Source organism: Rhinolophus sinicus, chromosome 1 (genome assembly GCF_057876585.1).
Source record: "Rhinolophus sinicus isolate RSI-liver-muscle chromosome 1, RSI-T2T, whole genome shotgun sequence".
NCBI lineage: Eukaryota > Metazoa > Chordata > Mammalia > Chiroptera > Rhinolophidae > Rhinolophus > Rhinolophus sinicus.
Genome location: NC_142501.1, coordinates 107,154,231 through 107,180,181, shown reverse-complemented (window position 1 = coordinate 107,180,181; position 25,951 = coordinate 107,154,231). Strand labels below are relative to the sequence as shown.

Below are 25,951 nucleotides of genomic sequence, written 5' to 3'. Positions count from 1 at the left end.
TTGTCACAGCTGAATGACACTGGGGTTTGGATTTAAACACCGGTGCATCGCCTATGGCAAAACCTATTCTGCCCTGCACATGGTAGCTGATACCCACTAATTCCTTTAGTTCATTTCCACAAGAATATGAACCATGCAGGCCCATTTGGTGTTGATCTGAGTGTAACAGGCAATCTTGCCTCCAGTCTTCATTATAATTGAGCATCAATGAATACGCCAGGATAACCTGTTACCAAAAATTGAAAACACATTACAGAGTAGGAATTACCTTTTCAGCTTCTTACTTTATGGCTGGTTTTGGGATGCTTTATTAAAAGAAGCAATTACCAAAACAGCATTTTAATTGCTAATGCAATGTTTATCTTTCTCTGTTCCGGTGTGCATTTCTACACTTGAACATCCACACCTACAAACCTACAAGGCTTTGTGAGTATCTCAAGGGACAAGTGAGCAAGTGAGAGCTTCAGGTCTCCTCTGCTCTACGTCCCCGGCATCAGCGCCCTGGGTCTCTGCACCGTGGGACCCAACGAGAGAAGGACAAAGCAGCAGAGCACCACGGGAACAGCCATATTTCCTTTCTTCACACACAACACTGACAATCCTCCAACGCCTATTTTTCTTCTTTCTTTTCGCTCTCTACAGGAAGTATGGCTCCCCACCCAAATGGTAGCCTCTATATTCTTGTTCTCTATCTACTTGGAGCCCCAGGAGAACAAACTGCATGTTTTGTGACGCTATTACATTAGCCATTTGCTCACATTCCCTTCTAAGCTCTACCCCCTCTATCAAGTCCTGCGACCCAAACGCTGTACATCGGCACTATAGCTTCTGAAACATAGACACATGCATTTCACTACTGGCTCAGCATCACTGACTTCAGTATTCCCAGAAAGTCAATAAAAGATACAAATGGCAAGTGCTCTTAGTGACTGTCATTTAGAGAGCATTTCATAGTTCACAAGCCACCGTCCCATGGTATCCCATGGGATTTTCACAGGGGTCCTGTAAGTCAGAGAACTTGCTGACAGCCCTCACTTTTATACGTTAGGGAACTGAAGCCCAGAGAGGTTACCTACTTTGCCCACATTCCCACAGCTAGTAAATGGCTGTGAAATGAGGCCGAGCTGGAGTTTCCTGCCTCCAAATGCCAGGGTCCTGTCAGTTGTCTGTGGCTGTATCGTTTGCAAAGGCCAAAGTTGTAGAAACTCTCCATCAAGTGCTGTCTGGTGTCCTTTCATGTGAGATTCATGATGTTATGTAGAAAAAGTAAACTCTCAAGTTCAATTTTCCACCCAGTAGCTCCATGAATTTGATAAGGTTAAGTTACTCTTTGAACCTACTTGTTTCATTTTTCCTATCTGCCTTGCAGAGTGTTCTGAGCTGCAAATTAAATAGATAAAAAGACAGCACCTGTATAGTACAAAGCAGAATGTCTGACACATAGTAGGCCCTGAAAATGGGATTAAGGGTCTGTGCCATCAGATAAGCTGGTGTGTGATCTTTAAGTGCGGAAGAGAGCGCTAATCCTTTTTGGCCTTGAAAGACCAGATAAAACTTGGAGTAGGGTTTGATGCTCATTTGCAGTGACGTTTCAAGTACAATCAAATCCTACACCCCACTGCGAGCTGCCGCTTCCCTCAGTACACATCTGTCTCTGTGGACTTTTACTATGAACTCACTCAGGTCCCTGGGCAGACAGGCCATATATACCTTTTTAAACAGAATTTTTCAGGGACTGAGAATAACCCATCCAATTGCGCAGTAGTTTCGTGAAACGCTTTGAAAGGTACAAGGAGAGTAACAAAGTGTCAGTGACACCCTACACCAGTGAAGCACTCTATTTTGTCTCCGTAAAGGGAACGGAGGGGGTTGGAGAAGGAATCGTCCTTTCTCACTCAACACATCTCCCTCACGATTTAGTCCCTTCTTTAATGAGCATGAATCCAAATTCTAAACTAAAGTAAGTTCTCCCATTCCTCCTAGGTCTTCCTAGCAGAGTTCAAGAAAACCAATCAATTTTTTGCAATAAAAGCCCTAAAGAAAGACGTGGTTTTGATGGACGACGATGTTGAGTGCACGATGGTAGAGAAGAGAGTTCTCTCGTTGGCCTGGGAGCATCCGTTCTTAACGCACATGTTCTGTACATTCCAGACCAAGGTATGGCTTCTGCACAGAAAACCCTTCATCCTCCTCCCCCTAGTAAATCCACCTGTCCAAGCACGGTGCCCTCCCTGGTGCCCTCCCTGGGAGATGTGGGGTAAGGTCTCCATTTTTTTCTTCTTTACCTCTCAGTCACCTTCTAGCCACCCAAACAAGTTTCTTCTCCTCTCCACACCATTGAAACAGTACTCAGAATTTTTCCATGTAGTGGATTGGGAAAGGGCTTGACTTCTGGATTTGTCTGTTTGCTTTTTTAGAATTTGGTTTAACTTACATAACACCTAGGATCCATGGCAGTTTGTGACTTGCTTGACAAAGCCGTCACTTTGTGGGGGTGGAAGGGGAATGTGACACCTGTTCATTCATCTACTTAAAGAGGCAGAAGTTGGGAAACAGATCAAAATGCATGTGCACTGATATTTCCCTTTAGAAGGCCAGGAGACGAGCGGCCGTTACCGGGGGCTGCGAGGCCCCAAGCAGTGAGGTAAGAGGGTGAATCATGTCAGAAGTCTCTCCTGCTCTGGGACGGTGCTCGTCCTGGTCTCTTACATCCTTCAAACAATTTTAATCACTTTTTCTGTTCCCGACTCAAAAGTCATCCAGGATCATTTTAGAGAATTTGGAAAATGCTTATACACTCAAAAAAGATCCTTTCTAATCCCACAACTTGGCTATAGTCACTATAAACACTTTAAAGTTTATCCTTCTAGATTTTTCCCCCGAGTAGATTTTTTAAAAATAAAATAGCAACCTATTGTAAATATCAACTGTTCTGTAAGCTGCATTTTTAACACACTAGTTACACATTTCCTCACATCTGTGGATATTCTTCTATAACGTGACTTATCTAGTTAGAACATGTATAACGTTTTGTTCTGGTTTAAATAACACTGAAGTGAACATCCTTGCAGGTCAATCTTTATGCACAAGCATTATGATTTCCTTGTTTCATTTTTCTACTCTCTTTCACCCCATCTCCATCAGATGTAGCACAGACTAATAAGCAGACCCATGTGGGATCGTGTGGTTAAGATCCAAAGCGCATGAAGAGATTTTTCTCTACTTCAAGCCCTGACGCTAGTGGAAGTGTGAATAACAGAGGGCCGCTAAGCCGCCGGTAGCCACAGTGGGTATTCGTGGGGAAACTGTAGGAATTGGTCAGAAAATATAGAGGGCACCTAGGGGTTTCATCCTCACTTCTCCAGCTCCCAGTGGGTTCTCAACAAATGTGTAATGAAGGAGTGAATGAATAAATACACTTAGCAAAAACGGTGTGAACCAGACCACAAAACAGCAGGTGCTGAGCATACACTGCAATCAAAGCACTGTGGAGGATATGGAAATGTAGAACACACTATTCTCCTGAACTCGAGAATTTCATACCCTAATAAAAGAGACCAGGTGCTACTTCAAACAGTGTGAGCAATATTACGCTGCAGAATGCAGATGCTAAACACCAGGGCTGAGAAAACTTAGAAACTGGAGTTCTGGAATTGGGATAGGCAGAAAGGGCTTGGGGCAGTAGAGGTGCGGGGGTGCTACAGGAGAGCAAGCACAAGGAATGAAGGGCCAATGGCTGATGAGCTGCTTATGAGAAAGCAGGCTTATGTTCTAGGGCAGGGAGTACTTTGGAATTGCTGGTTATGAGTTTGATTTTCTACTAGATTTTGTCCTGGATATCATAAATATCTGTTGGTCTGGGATGGTATAGATATGTCACCAAAAGGCAAAGTGAGGGACTCTTCAAGTCTGTCTTCTGAATTTTCTGGGCACCCTGGCATTGTTTACCATATCACTATTCCTCCTGAAACACTGGGAAGCTTGTGTAAATGCTAAATACACCTTAGACCAGGCTTCTAGGGGCACAATGTAATCAAGCTCCACTTGGCACCTTTTCCCTGCTGGTTTTGTTGTTTTAATATTTGTATATATGATTGTCTTCGTGTCTTGGGGGGAAGGCTATTACGAATCCCACTTTGTAGAACACAGGTATAGTCCCTTCTCTGTTTGTGTGTCAGGGCTCCAGGCAGGACTCCCTTCTTTCCCTACCCAGGAGACACTTGTAAGGTTCCGTGCAGCCATAGTGCTTCACCCAAACAGGGAGTCAGTGCATGGGAAACGTGGCAGCGAGTGTGCACACAGATGTCAGTAGGACTGGCTCACCACGTAAATTTCAAGGAAGTCAGTCCTTTTAGAAATAAGAAATGGAAAAAGTTTAAAAGCTTGCAGTACACTTTCTGAAGGACCTTGAGTTGCTTTTGAGATGTCCTAATTTATTATTCAGATCTTGCCTGTCAAAGAAAATAACCAATTAAATACCTCAGGTGAGTGTACAAAGCAGCAATTGATATGAACGATGATTTGCTCTGGGAACATTCAGAAATGGCCTTTGTGAGGGGACAGTCAGTCCCCTTTGCATACTAGTGAGGATATGAGATAAGGTAACGGCTATTTACTTTTCTAGGGAATTGTTGTTTTTTGGAGAAAGTTATTCATTTGCTTTCTGCCTCCAAAGAGCTCACCTGTTGAATGCCAGATAATTCGGCAGATTCTGAGGATGGTATTCCCGTGTTATTGATCAGGGTATGTGCGTTAAATCTTTATAGAGGCTTTTGAGTTTCGTGTATGGGGGCCCTATGACCTGTTGAAGTGTGAAAATAAGGAAAAGTCATGTAGGAAGCCACAAAGAGTGACAATAGCTGTGGACTGACCTTCTGAAGTTTAGTCCCAGCTCACTCACCGATCAGCAGGGCTCCGGGGCTGCCTCCTCCCCTCCCTGCACGGGACCAGTACGAGTCACCTGGCACCGTGTGTGACAGCTGTGCCTGGGGCGTAGGTGTGCAAGGCAGTGTCTACGGGATCTGATGCTGCATCTCAATGAAGCACAGGAGGAAATAATCTCTGAAATTCATTTGTTCCCTCCATGCTAGATAAGGTGACTTTGTACTTCATTCCGGCTGTGACACAAGTTACTGGCATCAGAGTCCAGTAGGAATCACCATGATGAGAGGCTGGTGTCTTAGCAGGAGGAGGGAATGACTTGTTCCCTTTCCTTTATTTTGTACTAACATTTCTTTATTGTAATATTTATATTTTGTGTCTCACATGAAAGTCCGTATGTCTTGAATTGCACAGTCCCGCTTCGTATCAAATTCAGCATGTACACCGGCTAACTTTCCCACTACTGGATTTCAAACCCATATATCCAGTACCTATTTTCTAAGAAAGGTGAACTTTGCTAAGACAATTCAACTGGGAGCTGGGAACAGTGTTCAGTCCTACCCTGTGTCTGTGTCCAGCTATTGGCCTCTTACATGTTCAGACCATGTAAGTATCTTAATGACATGACATCTCTGTAGTAACTAAATGCTCACCTTTGGGGAAGAAAACACACTGAGAAAAATAATTTTCCTCTCTTTTTAATTGTGTTAGAGTGGAAAAAAACAAAAAAACAAAAAGTCAATAACTCAAGTATCCAAAGTTTCTCTGATCTATTTCTGGTAAAACTATGGAAAAATAAGAGGGTTTAGTTCCAAAATGAGTTTGGAAAGGAAAGATGTGTCTCACACTGTGAGAACACCATTTTGTTTTGTTTTTTAAGGGGGCAGTTTTCCTTAGAAACTGAAAGTGCTCTACGGCCTACCTTTATTTGTGTCTTTGAATTCTGAAAGGTCTATTTGTATTCAAGTCTATCTATATTCAAGTAATTTAAGAAGTGTTGCCATTTCACACCTTAAGGTTTTAGGTCATGTTTTAGGTCACATGAGAACACCCCTGAGCTCCTCCTCAGGTTGGGTGGGGTGAGGCGCTGTGGGGTGGCAGGTCTCCACACAGACGCACCCCCCGGCACCACGTCAGGAGTCACGACATGAGTGTTCATTCCCACGGACACCACTGCCCTGGCTTCCACGCTCCCCATCTGAACCAGCTCAACCTTCTCAATCAGTAGTACTTTGATGGAAAAGAAACCTGAGTTTCATTTTCCATTTACAGAACACACAAAGCTTGACTTCCCGACCAACTGCAGCAGAGTCATCCCTCTCTCTGTTTATGGTTTCAGGTTAGGAACTTACGCCTGACACTTCGTGTGACTTTCAACAAATCACTTAACATTTCTTTACTTTGCCCTCTTTTTGCCTCCAAAAAGAAAAACAAATGTGTTTTGTTTTGTTTTGTTTTGTTTTTAAATTAAACCAAAAAAAAGCACCTGCAGAGGAGCTTGAATCCTTTGTGGAGAAAGTGCAATACTAACTGCAAGATTTTATTATTGTTTGAAATAAAAGAAAAACTCACATGGCAGTTATTTTCAAAGTATGTCATTCTGGTAGTTTCCATGGTTTTGAAGGCAAAAATCCATCTAAGATTGCCAGAAGGGTTTTAATTTCAAGCATTTCATTCAGAAACTGCCTCATCTCAGGAACGCTTTAATCCATAAACCCTCCAGCTGAGTTAGGAGCTCTGGCAATTATCACAATTTTAGCAAAGAAAAGAAAAAGCACACGAACCACACATGCCAAAACACTTATCCATGAACTAAGACAAGAATTAACTTTTTGTGTCATCCTCATTCATAGTGACTGATAAGCCTCTTTTCTTCACAGTCCTCCGGCAGTTTTCTGACACTAAGAATGCTTGGAAAATGTTATTTCAGAAACTGCGTATCACTTTGATGCACAACTCAACTGTGATTCAGCAGATGTTCGATTTACAGTCAATTTAAAGATTTCTGGTAAATTTGTGTGGCACCCTCTCCCCCCCAAAGACATGGGAGATAATCACCGATTAAGGAGCAAACATTCAGGTGTTCGGTGATCACGAGTGCTGCCTGGGGAGTTGGAAGTGTCATGCCCTTTCTGCACACCTGCTTTGTACGCTCACAGCTACTTCCTCTGTTAGTTGTTCTCTCAAAGCCCCCACAGGATTGTCCCCAGCTTCCCACAAGACATGAGCCTCTTACATCTGCTTCCAGAGTATTATAGGAAAGCTTGCTCAAAACTCTCTCCTTCATAATGGCTTTCAAATCCACTAAATCCTACTTAATAACCATTCCCTTTGGCTCCCTCGGGCGTCTCAGCTTACAAGACCCAGAAAGGTGGTTTTGTTCCTGGCCTTTTCTGGGACTGCCTTCAGAGGCACTTACTCTGTTTCTCCATGTAAGCAATACATTCCTTGATTATCAAGAAGCACGGTTTGTTCTTTTCCTTTGCTTCATTTTCCCACAGAATGCTAGATAATGTTCTGGGGTGTGGGAGTAGAAGAAAAAGAAATCATCCTATAGTAATTACCTTGGCTGACTGTAACACATCTGCCAGAATCCTCAGGTGCCAGAGGGGCTAGTCCTGGACAACCTCAGACGAGGGGACGTCCACCTTCAGCATAGCCGCTTCCAGCTCTCATGCCCTTCAATCCTGATTTGTCGTTCACCCCGAGTTCCCAGCCTGTTGTGCCCACTACAGCTGCCCGACTCTCTGCGTTGGTCCCACATCATTCTTACCTCTTCATCTCTCCTCATTAAAGCTTCCATCACCACAATGCCCTTTTCTCAGCTAGCAGTGTTAGAGGAAACATGATAAGCAGCACGTGCTCTGAGCAGTAACTCCCGCTAAACTAGGGCACTTGGAGCTGCGGTTCCATATTAAACCCAAACCACACAGCACCTGAGGGGTGACGGCACATCCCCTGAGGAAGGGACAGATGTGGGACTCGGCAAACAGGCAGTGGTGGAAATCGTGGGAAGACCTGAGAGTTGGGATAAACCCACTGAAGAGGCTCAGGCACCAAACCAAAGAAAGCCCCTTCTTCAGAAGCAGGAGGAGGAAGAGTGGGGAAAGCGACAGAAAGATCCCTCAGGGAGGTAAGGGGAAGACCAGCGGAGTTAAGCCAGTGGAGAGGAAAGAATTTCAAGAAAGTGAGGACTGACCGTGTATTCAGAGTGGCAAAGAGGCCAACTGTTGACTTCGTTTAAGAGGAGCAGACAGAAGCATCTTAGCAGGAGGATGACAGCATATGTCAGGTTGACAGAGACATAGGAGTGAGAGGCAGGCAGGTGGAGGTGGTGGTCATACAGAAATCTTTCAGAAAGTATGTTTCAGAAGATAGAAGCCTGCTATGATCACAGGGTTTAAAGGCTGAAAATAATGAAAACTGCTTGAGACAGAGAAAGAAACCAGACAATAGGGAGGAGTTTGTGGTGGAAGATTCTGGAAGGAAAGGGGTTAGGAGGGTTCTTACTTCTGAGAAATGAAGTAAAAGGAGGAAGCAGGAGAGAGCGACTCGGTTAGCAGGAGAGGAAATTTGAGGGTGCTCACAGTGAATGCAATCACCCCAACAAAGTAGGACATTGCCTCAGGCTAGAAATGAGAGCAACAGGAACAGGACTGAGACCCTGGAGACACAGAAAAGACTGGAAATGTCAGTAGCGGGGGCACCAAGAAAGATACAGTAAGAGACAGAAGAAATTTTGAGGTACTATCTAAGGACCAACGTTTAAAAGGGAAAGCGTCTGTTGGGAATTTCCCAGGGATGGAAAATAATGAAAATTGGCAAGGTGAGATTAGCCTTCAAGACAAAGAAATAGAACTTACTGTGTGACTTCTACAACCATTCCATCATCTGTGTTTATCCAGAATGGGAATGAACTCTTAAATCCTAAGTGCTTAATAGGTTAAAAAAAATAAGCAATAGTTCTCTAGGAAACACTATGAAAAAAAAACTGTTTCTAGAAGAGCACTTACAAATATTTTAAGTGGACACTGTCAATGAAAATAAATTAAAACATGTTTCTAGAAGTCATCATTTCAAGGGAGATTTTAAATAGAACCTACAACGCTACCTCTTTTGTGTAAATTTCTGCCTTTATGGGGCAAATAAACATTATGAGAATTTAGCAGAACTTTATTAGTCTCCATATTCTTGTCATTATTTTATTGATATTTGTATAAATTCCATATGAAGAAGACTCTAAAGAATGTTTTTCTTCTAGTCATATACATTAGCATTATTTTGAATGTACTGGCTGGTCTATGTCTACAAGTTTTTTTAATAAACAGACTTTATTCTTTAGAGCAGATTTAGGTTTATAGAAAACTTGAGTGGAAAGTACAGAGAGTTCTCACATATCCCCTCCTCCCGCCTAACCCGCATAGCTTCCCCTATTTTTAACATCTTGCTTTAGGGTGGTACATTTGTTATAACTGCTAAGTCCATATTGATGCATTATTATTCACTCAAGTTTACATTACGGTTCACTTTTTATATTGAACATTCTACATGCTTTGACAAATGTATGACATGCATCCACCATTATAGTGTCACACACAATTGTTTCAATGCCTGAAAATCGCAGGTGGGAAGGGAGCTGTTTTATTCTGAGGACTCTATTTGTTTTTTAAACTTTTATTTATTTAAGTGTGTTTTTCCAGGACCCATCAGCTCCAAGTCAAGTAGTTGTTTCAATCTAGTTGTGGAGGGCACAGCTCACAGTGGCCCATGTGGGGTTCGAACCGGCAACCTTGTCGTTAAGAGCACCGTGCTCTAACCAACTGAGTTAATCAGCCGCCCCTGACCACTGATCTTTTTATACTATCTCCATAGTTTTGCTTTTCCAGAATGTCATATACTTAGAACCACACAGTCTTTTCAGATTGGCTTCTTTCACTTAGTAATATGCATGTAAGTTTCCTTCATATCTTTTTATGGCTTTTAATAGCTCATTTCTTTTTATTGCCAAGTAATATGCCATTGTCTGGATGGACCACAGTTTGTTTATACATTCACCTACTGGGGTACATCTTGGTTGCTGATAGCTACTAATTTGATTAGTTGTACTCATTTCTTTTTCTTATGACAGACTCAATAGACAAAGAATTTTTTCAATGTAAGAAGGAGGCAGATCCCCTTATTTTGACACCAAAGGAACTGAGATCCAAACATCAGCCCAGCCGATCACTGTCTAGTGCTCTTCTCTAGACAACACTCTCAACCCAAAATTGTTAATAACCTTGATATTTCAAGGTACTTAAACCTCAAATCCAACTCATGGCTCAGTTAACTGGAGAATTAGCCACTGCATGTCCTAAATTTAGACCCAAGCAAGAGGGGCTCTCCCCACCCTCTCACTTGAGAAGCCTCCTTCTGTCCTTCCTCCAGCCACTTCTCCCCACAGAGCAAGGAGTCATGCCCCTCTCTGTCCCCATCCCTGTTCCTAAGCCATGCTCCAGAACCCCAGAATTCCAGACCCAAATAGCTCAACGCATGTGTGAACATCTTCCTAGATTCTGCTGTGGGAAGTGGGAGCGGGCAGGAATTCTTTCCCCTTGAGGCCACTTAACTGGGGCGAGACCTGGGGGAGTTCTAAACTCGTCACTGGCTGTCTTGGTCATGATTGACATATATTTCATAGAAATATACTAGGATATACATACTTAGTTTCATGGCTGATGAGCTTGATTTATAACATTTAAAATTTTAGACACATGGTATGGGGCACCTGTTTGTATTCTTGCTCCAGACCTTGTAAATGGTGGGGCCCTCCATGCTCTGACCATAATACAACTACATGCTTTCCTTTCCTGTGTGACAGAGTAACAACAATGCATGTGACAAAGTTCAACATGGACTAAGGAGTCCTTACTATGTGCCACGTACAGGGCTACATACTGTATGTGCATTATTTCATTTAATTTTAGATATGGATTGGCTCCCCATTGTTCCTCAGGGTGCACTTTCCAGAACTTTCCATTGGCTGTAACAGGATACGTTCCAAAGTAGAGCTGAATTCTACTCTCTGATTTCAATATTATACCACAATCTTGGATGCTACAACATTTATTACATATGCTTAACATATGATATTCTTAAAGGGGTACCAGTAATGAATATTTTGCTTCTAATTTTATTTCTTCTTCAGACATTGCAAATCTTCTCATATAAAATTCATCACATTAATTTACTAGCCTTTAAAGGAAAAAAATAGTAGGAAAAAATGACTACAACTATTCTTTTCCTTCTTTTCCCACTTTATTTTTTTCTGGAGAGGGAGTCTATATTCCTGACCTCAATTGCATGACATTTGCCAAGTTCTCTGTGTATTTTCAAAATTAATTGTTATTGGTTTGATAAAATTATTATTAGCTAATTTCTTTAATTGTATAAACTTGTCCTATATTCAACAAATACAGGCACATTTGGCAACCATTAGCTATACTGAATAGTCATCGTTACTAAATAATTTTCTGAGCTCCTTATTTTCATTCTCTTATTAAAAAGGAATGTAATCGTTCTAAGGAGAAAGCAGTGTAGAAGTTAGATCATATCAAAATAACTTCTGAGTCCATCTTTACATTTCCCCTTTACTAATTCTAGAATATCCATTCAAAAAATGTTCTTTTAAAGAACTATCTCACATTATAAATATTGATATATTTTGACAGCCCTAGGACTTTTAACTTCTTTAAATGATATTTGTGTGTGCAGACACAGTCCTGTGAGAAATCTATCACTTTAATCTTGCATTTAGTCATATTTCTTTTATATTGTGAACATAGATTTTTATTTTAATGATGCTTCCTTTTTTAAATCTTTCTGATATTTCTATTCTTCTTTGAAAGAATTATTCTATTTGCATTATTTTGATGAAATGTGATTTTAAAAGTATGTGATCAGATGACTCTACTACCCGGTGCCTTGGATATACTTTATTTATGTTTAAAAACCTGCCAGTTTCAATTTAAGTGACCTGAGAAAGATGGCATCTGACTTGCCATCCAACACTGAATGTAAATTTCCAGGCCAACACTACAAATAGGAGTACCATGTTTCCCCGAAAATAAGACCTAGCCGGACCATCAGCTCTAATGCATCTTTTGGAGCAAAAATTAATATAAGACCCAGTCTTATAAAGACCGGTATAGTATAGTATAGTATAGTATAGTATAGTATAATATAATATAATATAATATAATATAATATAATATAATATAATATAATATAATATAATATAATATAATATAATATAATATGGGGTGACTAACAATGAAATTGACTAGAGTACAAGGCCCTAACTATTCCTTGTACTTTGGGGAATCTGCTCTTCACAGCCTAAATCTGAACAAGAATAATCAATTCCCTTGGCAAATACTGAGAATCTATGCCATATAAACATAAGGGGGTAGAAAAATCACTCATTTAAAACTTTCAAGTAAAATTCATTAATACTTTCCCTCATTATAAAAGTAATTACACCAAAACATCCTTTCAACCCTGGAAAGTACACAAAACTATTATAAAAGAAGAGAGTTGTTCCCAGTTATATTGTTCGAGGATACCCAGACGTAGGATTTTGGAACATTTTCTTTCTTTTTCTTCTTTTTGCACCTTTTTTCTTATATCAATGATAATTTAGTAACTTTAAAATCTTCCACAGAGTAGGTCATTTTCACCTCAAAATCATATTCCTTAAAACTTGCCCTTTATGTTAAAACTCAATCTGCTCCCGAGACCCTCCCGTACCTGTGGACATACTCATGCATGTCTCAATACAATGTGCATGGCACGTGTATCACATGTAATAAGTACCATCATACATATAATAACAGCTGATATTTATAGAGCATTTACGGTGTCAGTCCAAGTCCGTGTTCTACGCACATTACACATTTTAGCGCGTTTAATCTTCACAGTAACCTTATGAAGTAGACACTATTATTATCCCCATTTCACAGTTAAGGAAAATGAGGTGGCCCTAAGAGGGTCGGCAACACATTAAAGGTCAAACAGCTACTAAGTATGGGAGTCAGGATCCGAATTTGGGCAGCTTGGTGGCAAAGTCCATAGGCCTAACTGTTACATTGCCTCTCATTTGGAGACCTAATCATATCAAAGAAAACAGTTTTAAAATTCATGAAATAGGGTCCTGTTTGTACTTCTGTGATGAAGGAAAATAATTTGGTTGTTATTAATGCAAGAAGATCCTGTGGAACAATAAAGCCAGTAAACACCAACAAAGACTGAGTTCTCACTGCAAGGTACAAACCTCTAGAAACTGGAACATTATTTCTGACATACACTAACGAATCTATTGAAGGCAGTGAATTTTACTAATTAGAGTTTACAGTAGAAATATCAACAGGCCCTAATAAATGAGTTTGCTAGTCCACAGAAAGCCATTTCTCGCTCCCTCCCCTCTCCCTTCTCTTCCTCCGCCCCCTCTGTCTGTCTGTCTTTCTCTCTGTCTCTCCATCTCTGACTCTGTCTCTCTCTCTCTCTCTCTCTCTCTCTCTCTCTCTCTCTCTCTCACACACACACACACTCTATCTCTACATTTTTATATAGAAAGTAAATAAGTGATTATCTGTTAAGTTTGTTATACTATATTCTTTATGAAAAAGGCAATACACCTGTTTTTCTAGAATGTTTTAATTTATAGCTCAATACGGAAGAAAGGAATAAATTACTCCAAGTTCAGAATTGCTCCAGCCTTCTAAATTACAAGCATACCTAAGGAACTGAGTGTTGGTGTGACCACACCGATGCAGGACGTGTAAGTGTACCAGTGAGCTGTTTGGGTGAGCCCAGCATCCAGTGTGCCCAGCAGGTATGCCAGCCGGATGCAAGCTCCACCTCAACTGGGCGCTCCTCTGAGCGCAGAGCTAGGGCAGCCCTGATCCCAGTTCCGTGGTCTATTTTGAGACAGGAAGTCCCTTCATGTCCTCATGACCACAGAGCTCAGGATGTCAAAAAAGGCAGCACTCACAGGTTGTTATTCTCAACTACAACCTTGCTTTGGGGGCACAGGAAGTAGAAGTAAAAATGCAAACCTTCACTGAAGGGGACCCCACCTCCACTTCTAATTCAGACTCAGTGCATCAACAGTGTAAGTAAAAAGTCACAAAGGCAGAGAATCAAAGTCAATGTCTTGGTTAAATTTAGACCGGACTGATTTAAAAGATTTGGCCTTGAAAACCACTGAAATTAGTACATAATATATGTTATCCAAAATCTATTTTTTTTCCAGCTCTTGGATTAGCAGACTATTTAAATGTGTCCATTTTTGTATACAGCCTTTACCTCCCTTCCTTTTTTCACCAGTATAAATTACTTTTACAGCTAAATTTCATATAGATATTTCACAAAGAAAATGAATACAAAGGAATTTAGAATCCCCCTAAAGTGATCTCATGTTTTTATAAGAACACAGGGGAACCATCTATACAGTTCTTCCAATCAAGTAAGGAAAGATACTTGTGAAAACTGGAAAATTCAGTACTTTGTACACAAACACACATAATTCTTTGCAAAAACACGAGGCTATTTTGAATTTTTGAAAGTACTCAATATATATTTAAATGATTATGCAGGAATATAACAAATACCATTTTTAAAAGCACCAAAAAATAAAAATAAAAAGCCACAGAGCTTTGAATACCCATCTAGCTACAGAATATCAGCATTGATTATTGCCTTCAGTTGTCAGAAAATCACAGCAAAGCAATAACCATTACTCTCTTGTTTTTATGGTCTGGCATACAGAGCAGCACCCATATCACAGGTATATTTGTAAACTGGAGAGCTGATCAATAAATAAATGTTATTGAATGGTATATCAAATGCTTTCTTGTTCGCCAGAGGTTGTGCAGCATTAGTCAATGAACCACTTCTTTCAGTGGCCCTGATGCAATTATACTGTCAAACCCCAACTCAAACTCACTTCACCGACAGGACGCAAACATGCCCAGTGTTTTATCGTTTCATTAATAAGATCAGTGGATGAAGGAAGAACAGTCAGAGAACTTACCTTGAGGACCATGTACATGAAGACTTATGGGAACACTCACTTTACAAATCAGTCCACCTTGCAACCAACAGAGGTTGCAAGAACCTTAGTGTGTTTCCTCCTGCAGGAAACTTGGCCAAGTAAGGCAACCTTCCAAATTATAAAATTCACTTTTCCAAGGAGCCAGTAGGTAGGCAAAGTGAAAACAACTCACCGACTGCTTGGACTGGGGCGCGGGTCCTAGGGGTTGAGGTCCACTCCTTTGTTTCAATTCGTTTCCAAAGTCAGAGGTAAAATACTCTTCTCCGGGCAGGCTTGCGGGAGTTCTTCCTAAAAGAATAAGACGCACGATTCAGAAACAAAATGCAAAGACCAATCCAGAAGTCATTCTCCTGCCATTCTTGTCTACCCAAAACAGGGCTAAGCCACAGTCTGTTCTAACCCAGTTTGCTTTTCAGCCCTGGGCCTGCGGTGGGATTCATGCGTATGGTAAAGCAGCCAGGACGCGGACACAGAGGTCCTGGCCCCAACAATAGCCAACCAAGGTCTATTGGCAGAACCAGGAGACTACTTAGATGGCAGGAGGGCCTCTGACTGGTGTTTTCAGACCTTCTCTGGGTGTCACAGTGGGCCATAATGAACCCAGCCATCGTACTTACTGCCTTGGAGGTTCAAAGGAAAGGCTCATCTCTACTCCTTTCATTTGTCTTTAAATATGCGTTGCTTCTGGTCAAAGACTGCTGTTAAGAATTTTACAAGCATACCATCTTCTTACCAATGTTTATCATTTGGGAAGCACTATATAAGTCTTGCAATGTGCTCACTAGTCACAGTTTGTTCATTTCATCTTTCCCCCAAGAAAAGGGGGGGAAATTAAATGTACAGTGAAAATCAGGGAGTCTTTAGGCCAGTAAAGGGGGATGTAGTTGAGGGTCCTGCCAATCCTTCTCATTTCCCAGAGGCTGAGACTGAAGCCTGGGGATGGTGAGGTTTATCTGATCTCAAGCCAGTTAGTGACAGTACAGAGACAGCATCTCCATGCCACAAATGTTGTGGATGAAAAAAATCTAAGTCTAGGGCAGATGGAGCATCCGGTCCCCCACCACCATCACGTGTCCATTCTCGCTCTCCTGAAAGAATCGTGGGCATCAGTTAACATATGACCAGACCCAAAGAAGAGAGGTCTACCCTGGCGAGTCCATATTCCCCCTCGGAAGCCTGCTTTGCATTTTCTTCCAGCTCGGGATCAGAACAGAAAGATCAGGCTGGAGGAGCGCCAACTCCATTTCCCTCTTTGTTTCAAGAGCCACCAGACTGTGCTGGTCCTTTCTCTGAAAAAGCTGCTGTGTGTTTTTATTTGTTGACTGGCTTTGAAATTGTCTCCTATAATGACAACAGCTAGCATATAGCGAGTGCATGCCGAGTGCCAACCATGAGCCAGCTTTCTACGTGTATCTCATGTAATATTTAGGACAACCCTAGGAGGTGGGGATACCATTCCCTCCATTTCACAAATGAAGACTATGAGGCTGGTAGAAGCTAAGTTAAGACCTTGTCGTTTCTCCAAGGTCACAAACAGAGGAGATCTGAATTCAGGTTTGAGGAAGGGCGAAGTCTGTGGCCTTAGCAATTACCCCACGGCACCGCGGTCCTCTGGGTTTGGCCCTACGCGACCCAATCTGGAGTTTCTCCAGTGGGCAGACTTGTCTTTTCGATAGTGGTCCTGCAGGGTTCCAGGTCAGGGGCAGGTCACCTTCAGCTCTGAGCACTCCTTGCCAGATGTTTCCGAAAGTTTGAGGCTATTCTATTTGCATTTACTTTTTATGACCGGGATTTGCGATTCAACTTGGAAAAGGTTTACCCATCTTTCAAACTGCGATACTCAAAACGCAAACCCCGGGACTGTGTAGTTTGTATGTGCACATGTGGATGCTAATTTCATCACAGAGCCATCTCACTGGGCCCAGAGTGGACCCACGGGTTCCCTGGATGAGTGGATCCCAGAGACTTCCAGACAGCTATCAGAACCCCTAGGAGGGGGCAAAGATCTCAGCACAGCACCCTCTAGAGGAATAACAGGTCGCCCTTCCTGCCCACCCAAGCAGGCCTTTAAAAATTAAGTCCATGTTTTAGCTGGTATTCACCCAAACCAAAGACTTAAACTAAAGCAAAATGCCATCATAAGTAACCAAAATCAGTGGGCTTCTTTCAGTGCCCCCAGCTTAATATAAAGATGAGAAATGTAACAGATCGTTTCGAAAGATTTACTGTGGAACCATAAAGTCTTTTAGTGGAATTAAGCATGGCATCCAACATGCTGTAAATCTCCATTACTGGTCAATTAGTAACCACTATACGGCAGCGTGGTCTTCTCGGGATGCCCATGGGAGTAAACAGTGGCCGAGTCCCATGGTTTCTTAGACTCTCTTTCGCGGCACAAATTCAATTCCCAATCCCTGCCACAGGTGCAGAGTCTGATCTAGACACAAGAAGCGATGGGCCTGCTGTGCCGGGAACGCGCAGGAGTAAGAGTTCACCTTTTGCCCCGAATCGCCTTCCCCCACTTTCAACAAGTCCAAACTGACAGTTTGTAAATTCCGAAATGTCAGCCTTATAGGAATTTGTAAGCATCCCAACACGGAAAGGGAATCTTTCATCTGAGCACTGTTATAAATGGTGTCACTTTAAGCTTTTATACCTTTCGTTCTCCTGAATCCTTGGGTGATCCCACCACTGTGCGTGTAAGGGCCATCGTAGTTGTGGGTAAAAAGATAAAGGTTAGAAAGTGTTCATATAATAGTTACGGCTACAAGAGCTCCAGGGCACCGGTGCTAATGAGAAAGCAGGTGTGTGCAAATGAGGCAAATGATTCATCTCAAAGTATGTGTGAAATATCAATGTTAGGGTTTATGTCAGCAGAGAATTTGGGCCTGTCCACAAGACCAAGAGTGGGCTCCACTGCCTCCTGTCTGAGGTCCATTTTGAAAAAGCAGAGTGACGCTTACATTTACCTGCATTTTTGAGAGAAGGGCCACAATACTTGGTTTCCCCAGTTCTGTGAAGACCTGGCCTCCATTAAAATAACAGGCAATGTACTCATTGTCAGAACAGGATGCCATTTCTACCGTCACCTCGTATACCCTGGGGCCACAGTTAGTTTCACACCGAAACTTAAAGGTTAATTCTGTTAAAAAATCACCCAGGTGAGGTTTGCAGGTGCAAATTTATGCACAGACATGCCACAATGTCTTTACACTTTATGGATTACTAATTCTGTGGTCCGTGGGGAGTCTAAAAATCAGGGCGCTCAAAGGGCTATGAGTATAGTTACAGAGGACGAACTGACTCATGCAGGAGGAGGAGCTCAGACGTCCTGGAATCATAGCCACCTCTGACAGTGTGACCACACCTTGCAGACCACTCAGCCTTGCTTTTGACAGCTGTCACTCAAGGGCACCAGCTCTAATAACATGCGTGGAGTCCTCTGACAGGGACAACATGCTTGCAAGCCGTGACTTGCCACCAGCGAAGCCTGGACTGGAGAGAGAGATGGCTGTTGTTGACTGTAAGCTCCCTGAAGGCAGGACTGCGTCTCACCATCTTTGATGGCAGAGGTAGCAGGGAGCATGTCCACGCTCATCCCTCCCACAGGCCCATGCCTGTAGAACACGTTCAGAGCTATTACTGAGTGTTGAGCACAGGGATGCCTCCAGCCTACCCCTGAAGTCAGATCCCCGATGTGGATTCTGTCTCCCATCCCACACACTGGCAATCTCAGAAGGGAGACAATTAGTACCCACTAAGTGCCAACATCACCCCACTGCCAGGCAAACGAGTCCAGCTGGACCCTCAGCCGTGCTGTGCCCGTCTGTGGAATCCTAGCATACGAGCATCCTAGCAAATGTCCAATAGGCTGCTGGCTTCTCAGGGCTCAGAAATGCTGTAGATCGGCCAATTTCGTTGGACAGTCTTTTCATAAGTGATCTCAAGACAGAATTGGTTCCTGTGAAATAACCTAAACCCATTTAAAAAGTAATCCTTGTGTTCTTTTCTTCAAGGAAGCTAAGGGTTGGGACTGCTTTTTTTTTCCCTAGGAAAACCTCTTTTTCGTGATGGAGTATCTCAACGGAGGAGACTTAATGTACCATATCCAAAGCTGCCACAAGTTTGATCTTTCCAGAGCAACGTAAGATTCCTTGGGAGGGTTTGGGGTGTTTCCATCGTTGTTGGTAGTTTCTGTGTCTCCCCACAATGCCCACGGAATACTTTTCCCCGGTGGCATTTTTGTTTCCTCACTTGGCACGCCTGACTCCCAGGACACAGTAATCCCAGGGAACAAATCACACAAGGCAACAGTTTTCCCAGTTTATGAAGCTCACATGCATGTCAGCTTTGTTTCCTTTATCTGTGTTTTGAAATCAACTGTTTAGTTTCTCAGGGAGATGCCTCAATTCATCCGGCTTCTGTTATAAACGATCTGAGCACGGAAGCAAATAGTCACCCCCTGAAAAGAAAGCAGTCAGATGTAGCACAGATCTTACACGGGTCACAGGATGAAGCTTTCGCGGAGGCCCTCAGTGGGAAGCCCAGCGTGAGCATGAAGCATGAGAACCAGGAAACAGGAAGAGGCACTTAGTGTGAAAATAAATCTTCACCTCCTTGGGCAGCAAGCAACCTGGATGCAAACGCGAACCAGCTGGCTGCGTTCACCCGCTGGGATGGCAGCTGAGTCCCACGGGACTCCCACCACTCTTCCTCGCGTGGGCCCTGTTTCCTGAGTGGTGGTGGAACCACGGTGACATCCAAAACACAAACTGTGCCAGCAGGTGCCTTCACCAATGCCGGCTACACATGAGCTTTATTTCTTCAATCATCTTTCACTCGCCCCTCAGGAACGCTTTGATTGAGGTTGAGCTGGATTGAAAGATGAACTTGCCCACCAGCTCCTGCAGAAATCTTGATGAAATGGCTGTTTGGTGAGATCCAGCTACTGAGGAGCACGCCGCTGACCTCACTGCCTTCAGGGGCCATCAGCCAAGTGCCCAGAGATAACTGTCTGGGATTTCCACAGCGGAGAAACCGTCAGGCATTTTTCGTGCCAGAAAGGATTCACTGGGTCCTGCGTCCTTTCCAGCGCTGCACGACACGCAAGCCATCAGACACACGCTAGCTAGTGCGTCCTCGCGGGCGGTGTTTGCATTCTTCTGTGAAATCCAGCAAACCGCACGACCAGGAATCTCTCCTTATCTCTAGCTGTAATCCCACCAGTGATGGTGTAAACTCATTTCCTTTCCTCTGTCCCTGAAGATGGAGAGCCCCGTATCACCCCCATCTTTTCATAGCCTTTCCTCCCCTTGTTGGGCTGCATTTCTTGCACGTAAATAAGGCAGGTCTATTTGGAATGACCCTGCATACAGGTCTAAGGGCTCGATGCAGAGTTTAAAATAAAAGGGAAAATTATTTTCCTATTATGCTATACTATTATTATATAGTTAATGTTCGTGTATGTGTTATTAGGGGGAAAATGACAGTGTGAGCATTGTGGTTTAAAATATAAGCACCAGCTGCAGGTAGCAGGGAGTACACACTTCTGATGCCAGCTCTGCTTTGTCTGTCAGGGCTGACATCTGCCCTTTGCTCGGATGAAGCAGAGTTGTGTGTGTGCACAGAGCACTCGCTAGATAAAGTGGGGGGCTGTCTGGTTCCGTTAACGCTCTCATGTGAACCCTCATGTTCCTCCCCTCAGGTTTTATGCTGCTGAAATCATTCTCGGTCTGCAGTTCCTTCATTCCAAAGGCATTGTCTACAGGTAAATTTTACTCTTTGGAGAGAAACACTGAGCTATCTGGATGACCTGGTCCCGTTAATGTAATCATGGTATTTGAGTGACGTGAAATGGCCCGGTGGCAGAAAGTTCCACACCCAGGCTTCCTGCCCGTAGGGATAACACAGACGATGATTCCGTAACAACCAAGGAAGAAATTCCAGTCTCAAACGCACTAAGGTCCCGAGCTTACTTTGTCCTTTTTCTGGTCCTTACTCTTCTTCTGCCTCTCACCTCCATTCCTCTCCTTTCGTTCAATCACTCTTTGTCTTTGATACCTTGTTGCTTCCTCCCTCTCTTCTGTCCCCTTCGTGTCTCTTGTGTCTGCGTGGATTTGCTTTGGGCCACCCAGAAACGCTGGCTGAGTGTTCCTTTTGGGTGGAGGCAGAGGGGAGGTCCGCCTTGAACACTCAGACACACCCATGAAACCTGTGGGAGTCCACGAGATGCCACGCGCACCCTCTTTCCTGAATGGGTGTCTGTCCCATTGGATACCCTCCTTCACATCCTCCTTAGACGAAAGCTACTGTACTTCACTCTCCTTACTTCTCAATACAGCGCTGACATACAAATCTTCAAAAGCTGATTGGCCTGCTTTCTGACTCACTGCAGATTAAGGGGGAGAAGTAAATATAAAAAAGGAGCTAGACGGGGGTGTGGCTGAGCTGCTGGAGGCCAGCACCACGACGCAGTGAGAAGGGACATTGAGAACCTGACATACAGGGAAGACACATTACAGCTAGGAGGAGAGTGGGACAATGCTCTCCTGTGGCAAACGTTCACGGTCCCGACCCAGGGTCATCAATAAGGGGTAGGGGACGTCCCACACCAACTGCTGAAGACAGCAGCTGTGTAATCCAGCCCTGAAGTTTTCCATCAGGGATACTCAGTACCAGGCTGGGTGCTTACAGACTAGGCTGACAGTTCACTTAGGGAAACCATTTCCAGAGAGTGTAGCCAAAGTGAGGGCGGCCTGACTACGAGTGATGAGACAAGAGACCACCCCTCCTATGGCGATTCTATCTTAACAAAATTGTCATTATTAAAGTGAGGTTTTGCTTTGCTTTTGTTTTGCAGGGATCTGAAGCTAGATAACATCCTGTTAGACAAAGATGGACATATCAAAATAGCGGACTTCGGGATGTGCAAAGAGAACATGTTGGGAGATGCCAGGACGAACACCTTCTGTGGGACCCCTGATTATATCGCCCCGGAGGTAGGGACGTGCAGTGCTCCTTCCCGATCCCACACACGTGCACCAACCGCTGCTTCTTCCTCCCCTGCTGACCAGAAGATCTGAGGCAGTCTCACTGGGGACTTGACTTTGTTTTCCCCAGTATTTCATACACGTGGCGCACACACAGGGGCTGCTGTTACTGTGTCATGGAGCACAGTACTCATGCTACTCAGGTCACCTCTGAATGATGCAGCACGTCCCTTCACTCACGGCCCCCCGACCCCCGGCCTTAAAATATATCCACTCTGCCCAGACCCACCAGAGGCAACAGCGGCGAGGACCCAGGTGGATGCTGAACACGCTCATAAGTATCCACCTGAATAAGTCCAGTGGTGTCATCTGGGGACCAGAAAAACCTACACAGTGGTCCCCAAGTGCCACTGTGTGAGCACAGAGAGGATCCTGGAGTCCATGGACCTGCATTCTCTCTTCTACAAAATGAGGATAGTACTTACGCCACGTTATTACGAGCATAAAGGGAGAACCTATGAAAGCTGATTTTATAAAGGCATCACTCTCATATTCTGAGCCCCCAGAAGAAGGTCATTTGCCCGGAAGGCTTCCTTCCATCCATCCATCCATCCATCCAACTCTCCCCTCCCTTCCCCTTGTTATGGAGTCCTCCCCAGCTGCCACCTCAGGGAGATCAGACACCCCCATACCACCTGGTCCTCCCCACAGTATGACACTTATCATCCTTGCTTTCTCATCTTTGAATCTCTCTGCACTACCAGCCAAGTCAGGGGCTATTTCTTATTCCACTTTTACTAACTTTCTATTTTGAAATAATTATAGATTCACAAGAAGTTGCAAAAATAGTACAGAAACGTCACCCCTGTATACCTTTCACCCAGCTTCCCCCAGTGATTACATCTTACATAACTCTGCTACAATCTCAAAAGCAGGACATTGATATTGGCACACAGTGTGTATCATTCTGTAGCATTTTATCACATGCAGTTTTGTTAAGATAGAATCACATGTAGATTACTGTGATCTTGTTCACTCTTACATGCAAGGACAGACTGCAGGGCTCGGTGCTAACAAATAGTCTTTCGGAAGAATGAATGAATATCAGTAAATGTGTGAATGGTGCTAGTTGTTTGATAGGCAGTGATGGACCTCTGATTTCCTGGGTCAAACAAACAGCAGCAAATCTCTGTCATTGCCAAAGTAATTGTGCCATCCTGACTCTCAAAAGTATGTGGTTTTGCCCTGGGCTGATGTGGTATTTAATTTTGATTTAACCTGGTCTAAATGCAAGATTGGCCTCTGGTCAACAAGAAATTACAGCTTTTAACTTCCCTGCCTACAAACGCCTTATGCCACATCTTTCCTCTGGCAATCCTTCCTTCCTGATTCTGTTTCCCTCGACATCTTCCAGAATTTAGCTTCAGTGACTTACTTCTCTCTTTGCAACTGTAGTCTTTTTCTCTCATCTTCCAGCATGCTTGCCTTCACATGATTCCATCATTGGTCCTCTTCTCTTCCTATCGACATTCTCCATGAGCAACTGTATTTATGATGATGATTTTAACTCCGAAGGCAATATGGCCAGCCCAAACCAACTACTTCTTCCTGCTGTGGACCCATATGTCCATTTTCTTGCTTGAAATCTCCAACTAACTGGCAAAGGCCATTCAAACATAACAGGTCCCAAACTCCTGTCTCTGTTGAGCTTGCTCCACTCCCACCCACCCTGCTCTTTATCCCATTCTTGGTGAATTACACATCCATGTAGCCAGAACACTAGGACTTATCCAAGCTTCCTCCTTCTTCCTTACCCCTCCTGAGTCCAAACACACAGACCTTTTAAATTTAGACCACAGAGACTTCTCTGTCTATTCCCTCTCAGTCCTCAGAATGAATCCCTTTGCGTTAATCCCCCATGCTTCTCCAATTCCTTCCCTTCCTCACTATTGGTACCTCACCCCAGGCCCTTGGCATCTGCTGTCTGGACCCCAGTGAGGCCTTTTACCTGGCTTTCCCCTCCATCACCATCCAACTGCCAGTGCATCTTCTTTATATATTTGCAAACGTTTTGACCATGCTCCCTCATCAATTAAAAAAGCATCCCAAGTACATATATATTTATTATATATCACCTCATACATTATTGCCAATATAGTCTGTGTGTTATAAAATATGCATAAAAAATCATCAGGTTGAACTGAAGATGAAATAGTTTTTAAATAACTAAATTTCACTCCCTTTATTAATAGTACAAACATATTTATGCTTCATTAAACTAATGAGGTTAAATAACCAAAAAACCAGGCTTCAGAACATACCGTAGCTTTCAACTCACTGACTAGGAGACCTGAAGTAAGACTTGTGACCTCCAGAAGTCCAATTACCTCAGGGGGTCTTATAAATGAAACACATAAAGTATGGGAAACCTTCACGCACACCAGCAAAGCATTTGCAGACGTTCTAACAGCATATAATTGAATATGAATCTACATTTTTTGCTTCCTCCTAACTTAAGGCTGAAATTCTTTCTTAACATCACCTAGCTTTAGAAGGCTTCATTTCCACCACAGCTGTCTCCCGTCTTCCAAATTTCTCTTCACTTGTCCTGCCAAATGAAGTTGTTTACAAAGATGTGACCATACTCCAGCAGTTTCTGATTGCTTTGGGCTCCCCCTGGTGACACATCCTGGGAATTGCCTGTGAACTGGGCCGCTCCTTAGTCAAATTTATCAGAACCGGTTGTGCCTGTGTGTGCATCTTCATTTTCTTTGCCAGTTCTCCCTGGGTTTACTTTTAGATTATTCCTTAAGGCCAAGTTAACTTTCTAAACTTGAAAGTGAACTTTAGCATTTAAGTATTGAGATTCTGTTGGCAACTAGCTCTTTATTTTCACAAATGGGTACCAGTTCATCGAGACAGATATTTATCACGTAACATCTAGTCATTTCCATGTGACAAAGCACTGTGTCTTTCCTACTTCTCACTGGATCTTCACAACAACCCCAGCGAAAAGCTGGCCAGATATTATCACTCTTCACAAAAGATGCTTAGAGAGGCCGGGGATTCTGCCCGAAACTACACAATAAGGGACTAAGCCAGCAGGAAAACGGCAGCATTTCGGCTGGCCATCATGGCTGCTTCGCTGTTGTGGGTGTTTGTTTAGCGAGTCTTGTTAGAGACGCTTTCACAGTATGCCTAAACTTCACTTCAAGCTTCTCTCATTTCCCAAGGACAGTCCTGGGGTGGGGTCGGGGTCACAGACAGCTGCTCTGCACATTTCTCTGCTGCATGAAAAGTCCACCAGCATCAAGACACGCCACTTTGCTAGAAAATACGGGAATGTCTAGAACTGTAGTGTCATTTTTCTTTTGTAATGCCATCAATGCTACAATTCCATGATTTATCCCAAAGGGGGGGCGGACGATTCCATTTCACATAAGGAACGCTCTCATAAAATGACCTCTGTGTGTGTGTGTGTGTGTGTGTGTGTGTGTGTGTGTGTGTTTATGTGGATATGCTCACACACGTGCACTGAGCTAAGCCTTAAACTGCAGGGTGAAAAGGATGGCCACCCCAAGAGGGTCCCAGTCTTGCTTTCTAAATTCTGTACTCCAATACTTTATTTTGTTTTGGGCAATAAAGCAGCTGGCCCCAGCCCATCCTGGCAGCAGCCATCATGAAAGACAAGGATCTCCCCCTTCCATTTAACAACTGTTGTTGTGCTCCTATGTATGGATTTTAATTGTGGTAAAATATACAGACCATCAAATACACCATTTTACCCATTTTTAAGAGCACAGTTCAGTAGAATGAAGGATATTCACATTGTTGTGTAACAGGCCCCCAGAACACTTTCATCTTACGAAATGGAAACTTTACACCCACTAAACAACAACTCCCCACTTCCCCCCAGCCCCTGGCATCCACCACTCCATTTTCTGTCTCGATGAAGCTGACTACTCTAGGTTCCTCATACAAGGGGAAT

General features: G+C 43.3%; 1 protein-coding gene across 3 annotated transcripts in view; it reads left to right on the top strand.

The window, feature by feature from the left end:
* The window catches only part of PRKCQ (protein kinase C theta), a 111,772-nt gene that overhangs the window by 73,068 nt on the left and 12,753 nt on the right, over nucleotides 1–25,951 (top strand). For all 3 annotated transcript variants that reach the window (XM_074325017.2, XM_019738249.3, XM_019738248.3), the window contains exons 12-15: nucleotides 1,984–2,157; nucleotides 19,027–19,118; nucleotides 20,679–20,741; nucleotides 21,834–21,972. In XM_074325017.2, the coding sequence (XP_074181118.1) occupies nucleotides 1,984–2,157; nucleotides 19,027–19,118; nucleotides 20,679–20,741; nucleotides 21,834–21,972 (468 nt within the window). The remainder of the gene's footprint in view (nucleotides 1–1,983; nucleotides 2,158–19,026; nucleotides 19,119–20,678; nucleotides 20,742–21,833; nucleotides 21,973–25,951) is intronic.